The sequence below is a fragment of the Pygoscelis adeliae genome, unplaced genomic scaffold, assembly GCF_000699105.1.
Source record: "Pygoscelis adeliae isolate BGI_AS28 unplaced genomic scaffold, ASM69910v1 Scaffold10, whole genome shotgun sequence".
Taxonomy (NCBI): Eukaryota; Metazoa; Chordata; class Aves; order Sphenisciformes; family Spheniscidae; genus Pygoscelis; species Pygoscelis adeliae.
Window position 1 is genome coordinate 3,483,050 of NW_008824053.1, and position 5,908 is coordinate 3,488,957.

The following is a 5,908-nucleotide window of genomic DNA, read 5'->3' on the forward strand; positions in this document are numbered from 1 at the left end:
TGACATACCAGGGGTCTGCTTTTACACTAGACAATGCATCTACTAAAAATAGAAGTTTTAAGCCACTAATAAGATAATATTACATTCTAAAGGTAGCATTTATTGCGATGCTACTTATCATGCATTTACTTTTTTGCATAAAAAAGCAAAGACACAAGCTTGCAACATTAAATTTCATCAATATTTCACCACAGTTTTTAAATTAATAAAGTGCAATTGAAAAATGGGTGCCGCAGCTATCTAATTTGCTGTATTATAAGCTTTTAATGGCAGGTAAAAAGTGCCCTATACTAATGTATTCCGTACATCACAACTTTGCAGGCTGTTTGCTACAGTCCTTGCCAAATACACAAGTGTTAATAATTTTTTTCATTAGAAAGTTGTCTTCTGCCACACAGTAGATGCATCAGGACACAACTGTAACACATTAACAAATTAGAAAATTGAAACCTAATGCACTGAAAAATATTGTTTTAATTACACTAATTTTGTACAGCAATTCAAAATATTACGTGTTTTAAAATAATTATCCCACTGCCCTTCCATTCTGGATTGTTGCCCAATGTGTATTATGCGGGGGGGGGCGTGTCATCTAGTTTTAACTTGATTTTATTATAGCTTGACTTTTTTTTTTTCCCCTCCATCAGACACAAGTCTATCTAGAAGTCTAGAAGTAAAGGAAACGGACCATTTTAATTGTTCTCCATTGAAAAGAAAAAAATTAAATACTGACATATTAAAGATTAATGCTAAGAAGGGATGAATTTCAAAAAGTTTTCATGAGTTACCACCTTGAGTTGCACCAAATCATGTTCCTTATCAGTTTTTTTATCCTGCTTCCCAAATAACAAAAGCAGACTTCTACTTTCAAACATATTCTCCAAAATGTTTGAATTTACAAATTTGAAATTTGTTTTAGAAAGGAACAAGCTATTACAAAATGACTCCCTGATCTAGTGACTTAAAAAGCACAAGAAAAAAGTATTCCATTTACACCTTTAAATCATAAAGGTGATACAAACACGGAGCCTTTGTACATAGCCTGGATTTTGCATTAGATACACCGAAACCACTATTTTAAAATAGCGGTAAAATAGTGGGAACAGCTTCTGCAAATTAGTATAAAAGGGAGTCTGTTTCTTTCAGCAAAGCAGGTCACAGGATCAACTCACAAAGACTACGGATTTACTGGTACCCAAATAAGGTACCGCACTCACTCAAATCATACAGCTAAACAGATTAATTGCTATCTTTGCCAAGGCATAAACAGATCTTTCGTCTGCAGGCCTGTGAATTATTAAAAAGCACGGAATCTAAAAAAAAAAAAAACATCTCAGAAGTATTAACAATCCTTGATACCTCCCTTAACAAGGCAGGGTTGGGAAACCGGTTTGGAAAAATGCCTGCCCAGTTCAACAGCGGAACGAGGCTTACAAAAGTGCGTATTCCGCTAGCCCAAACAGCGGTCCCCGACATCATTTTAACTGGGGAGCTAAAGTCACCGCAGCCACCCTTGGGTTGTACGGCGCTTCAGCCTACGCAGCCCCCTCGGGGTCTCACAGACATGCAATTCCTGGAAGACGGGAACGCTGCGTCCCTCACCCGAGAGCACAGCATCGGGGCACCCACGCCCCCGACTACAGAGGGGAGAGTTCACGTCACCCAGCTTCGTTAGAGGGAACAGGACAAGAGGAAAACTAATTATCCTACACGGGGTAAATATTTTATCTTTTTGTTTAAAATAAATGGCTTAAACAGTCTGCTACAATAATTGGGACGTGCACTGAAGTACTGAGTGAAAATGGCTACTTTTAGCACACCTTGCCAGAAGGTATAACAAATAACAAGTAATGTCAAAAAAACAAACAAACAAACAAACGACAAAATTTAATCAGTCCCAATTCAGATATGGTTTAAAGTAAGCAAAACAAAACCAAACTACACAAAATACAGCTCTCAAAATCATTGAAAAATAAAACAAAACCCAGAATTTCCTCAAACTGTATTATAAATTAGGTTCTAGACTATTCCTAGATGGTAAGATTCCTCTCTGATGGCCTCCAAACCTTTAAGTTTGGAGAAGGAACAGAGTACCTATAGACAAATACCTGGTTTAAAAAAAAATAAAAAATGTTGTGCCCACAGAAGTGAACTGTCGTTCTACAGAATTACCGTACAGCTTTACAGAAGTTTGGCACAGTTAATTCAAGAACGTTTTTAGTCAACAACTCAGATTTCTGATGTGATTAAGAAGGAAAATGTGACAAAAAAGCTCAACACTTCATATCAAATGGGTCATTTCTGTGATAAAAGAAAAAAAAAGTATCACTGTAAGTTACACAGCACATATACAGAAGAATTGTCTCTCTTTACAATTAAACTTCGCATCCAAATAGCCAATGGTTAAAAAAACTCTGAGTTGCAGCACTTCTCAAAGGTAGTAGCAGCAAAGGAAAAAGCACTCCAGTAAGAATTATGCTGTTTCCACACACTTATGAAAAAAATTCCACAGGCAATTTAGATGATGTACTATTGCATGTAATCTAACACAGCAAAAGTGAATCCTTCCCATCAAAATCAGAGAATTTAACAATTTTTAAGATATTCTGTAGTCTTATAATACAGCATTTTAGATAAAATTATTTCATAAATTTCCCAAAATGGTTTGCATTCATATAAGGCAGAACAAAAAGCAGTAAAAGACTTCACAGAATCAAAGCTAATTTTTTAGCTTTTCTTGCAAAAATTAAAAAGTTGTCAAGAATGAAATCTTGATTGCTATTCCTAGAAGAAAACATAGAAACGTGCCAGGAAAATTGCACCATATCAGGAGTTTGGGGAGGTTTTTTGTTTTCTAAAAAAAGAGAGATGTCAGTATTCACTGGATTTATAAAACATTAATCTGAGAAACCTGAGTGAAACACTTCAAACACACTGGTGGACAACAAGCAAGTAACCAGTCTGCTCCTTTCTAATTTCAGTAGCTTGTAACTGCTCAGAGCAGACACGTGGAACTCATTTGTATGAGCTTTTGCTTTTATTCCTCACCGGACAGGATCCGTAAAGCGTGGCCCTGGGTGTGCAGGCAGTGTGGCTAGGGGAAGAGTAAGGTCAGTACAGAGGTAATACCTTGTTTCCTTAAGAGGAGCATTCCATGGCAGAAATGTGCACTGCTTCAGTGAACCCAAATTATTTTCATAGCAGAAATTTCATTTTACGCATGTGATTTCTAGGCAGATTTTCCGTTTCTATGAGTTTTGGCTTCCTCCTGTCCGACAAGACAAATGACTTTGTAGCATCCTTTTGCAATTTTGACCATCCACATCACGTTCATAACATCCAAGACAACACTTGAGATAATCCAGGCACTCTGGGCTGCAAATCCTAATCTCTGGAAAGCCTCTGTTCCAAACGAAGAAATTACATGGCTGTAATATATAGGCATGACGGCAATCCTCACCACGAAGAACACAACTGTCATCAGCACACCATTGATGATGTTGGCCTTTGAAGATTTGGGATATCCTAGTACTTCAAAAAACCACCTGCAAAAGAAGCGTTCACAGATACCAGGCAAACTTGAAGCCATCTCATTAAAAAAGGATTTTATGTCACTTTTTTTTTTAATTAATCAATCATTTACTTTATTAATTGCTTCTACTCTTCTCATTTCTAAATTATTGCACTGTGTCTTGGCTTAGCTGCAAGTTCTTCTGCTTGGCTGCATTTTTTTTCCCCACTTAAGCAGTCTGTGACATCCAGTACCTTGCAGAATAACATGCAGAAAATCCTGATTTGAACTGTAAACCAGTTGACAACCAGTGTGCACTTCAGTGATTATTGTGTAATACACTGTAATTCAAATTCTCTTTTAAAATGATAACTACAAATTTATTACTTGTTACTATAGTTTGCACCAATGAGCAACTAAAATTCTATTTTTTCCCTGGAAGCAATTCTAGCATTGCATTTGGATATGGTAATCTAGATAGAGCTCTCATTTCCAGTTTCTCAGATTTGGGATTTTCTGACTGCTTCTGTTCAGCCCTAAACCAGAACTTCAGAACCAGACATTGTAAATGGCACTGGATCATGTCGCAGCTAGGTATGTTATGCAATGAAAAAGATAAAACTAAAACCCCCCCTCTCCCACTACTACTACTATGGGGTCACATAAGTGGTCTTTAAAAAAAAAAAATTCTTGCATATTAATTCCTTAGTTGACAGGCATAACTTATCTAGTGCCTAGCACACAGAACCTGCGGGTTGAATTCCTAGAAAAAGGAACAACAAACTCCTCTAATTCTTTATCATTCACACTTAACCCAGAATAAATGCAAGGAAATTTTGTGCAACGATGGCGGGATAAAGACAGGACTGGAGGAAAATTACTTAAATCACTGTATTCATGATGGGGGACGGGGAGGGAAGTGGAATAATCAGTTTCTTTTCAAGAAGATATGAGGGAAAAACTATTTAACAAAATAACAGTTCTGAAACTGGTTTTAAAAGTAATTTTTAACTTAATTACCTACAGATTACTACCTAGGTAATTACAGATATACTAAAAAGATTTGCCAGACAGCCAGCTCTAACAGAAATACTCCAGGAATTCATTAAGAGTGCAACTGAGACAATTAAAATCCAGGCACCCCAGGTGGCAGTCCAGCCTGGCAGTAGGGTACCTCACCACAGAAACGCTTACTGGGATGATGAAGAGGGAGACCTGATACATTTGGTCAGACTAACAATCAGAGCCCATACTTTCATTGACATGTACGATGCAGGGTCCAAAAGTAATATAAAAAAAAGGTTTTAAAATATACTGCGACGTGCCAATATAGGTAACTGTTAGAAAAAAGGGTAACTGGACGTCTGCTTAGCAACTTCCCTCTCCCAGCAAATTCAAAAAAATAGAAGTCAGTAAATCATAGTTATCGTTACAATTTTACCCACCACAGTTCATAATTAATTACCTAAATGCTGATACTAACATTAAAAGATCTAAATGCTTGGCATGCAGATGACCTCCAATTAGATATCCCTAACAACACAGACAGGAAATACAGAGAAAATACTGCAATTCTGAGATTAGAATATCACTTTATATTTTAATAATAGCTCTTTTGGTAATACTAGGAATGCAAACAAGAAACATAATGTAAGTCATTATCATTATCCACTATTTACTGTCTTAAAGGCCTGGTTCTCTTCAAATTTAATGAAGAAAAAACCCAAAACATTCATGCACTAATGAGATGACATTCCTTAGTGCAAGGGACTTTACTATCTCCTACAGAGATTTCAGTTTTTTTCTGAGGAAGCAGTAAATGTGGGTATTCAAAGACACGTGATCTCACCATAGGCATTTTAAAAGTGTAACGTATATTACTTCTAGTAGCCAGATGTATCGCAATACTTCCTAACGCCAGTCTGAAAGGTAAACATCTGTATAGGTACTACTTAAACCCAGGATGAATTCCTATCTTGGTAGAAGTCAGTTGGGAGAACGGCCATTCACTAGGACATGACTTTCAATATAGCAACCTAGAATATAATACCACGGTTTTTCATTTTCTTACTCTCCTCTTCTTTGTATTACTAAAGTAAGTTTAAAGAAGTGTTTATGTACTCAGTTTCTCTGCGTGCATGGAGCACAGGCTACGTTAGACTATAATCTCCTACTCAACTGCGCTTGGGCAAATGAAAGCAACCTCCGGAGAGCTCCGTTATCCCACCCTGCCCTCCTGTAAGTTGAATTTGCCAAGCTGATGTTCAAAAGGGATCTCAGCACAATCTTTTTTATTCTTAGAGATCTGAGGAATGCTACAGTCTCATAAAATATTTCAGGGTTTACAGTCACAATGCAGTAATGGGTAATACTCAGATACCCTGTTTGCAGGAGGAT

The 5,908-nt window shown here is 37.0% G+C and overlaps 1 protein-coding gene across 1 annotated transcript in view; it reads right to left on the reverse strand.

Annotated features, from left to right (window-relative positions):
- Positions 1-1,109: 1,109 nt before the first annotated feature.
- The window catches only part of TMEM56 (transmembrane protein 56), a 24,692-nt gene continuing 19,893 nt past the window's right edge, over positions 1,110-5,908 (reverse strand). Inside the window, exon 7 of the mRNA XM_009333765.1 lies at positions 1,110-3,545. Coding sequence (XP_009332040.1) covers positions 3,230-3,545 — 316 coding nt within the window. The 3' untranslated portion in view covers positions 1,110-3,229. The remainder of the gene's footprint in view (positions 3,546-5,908) is intronic.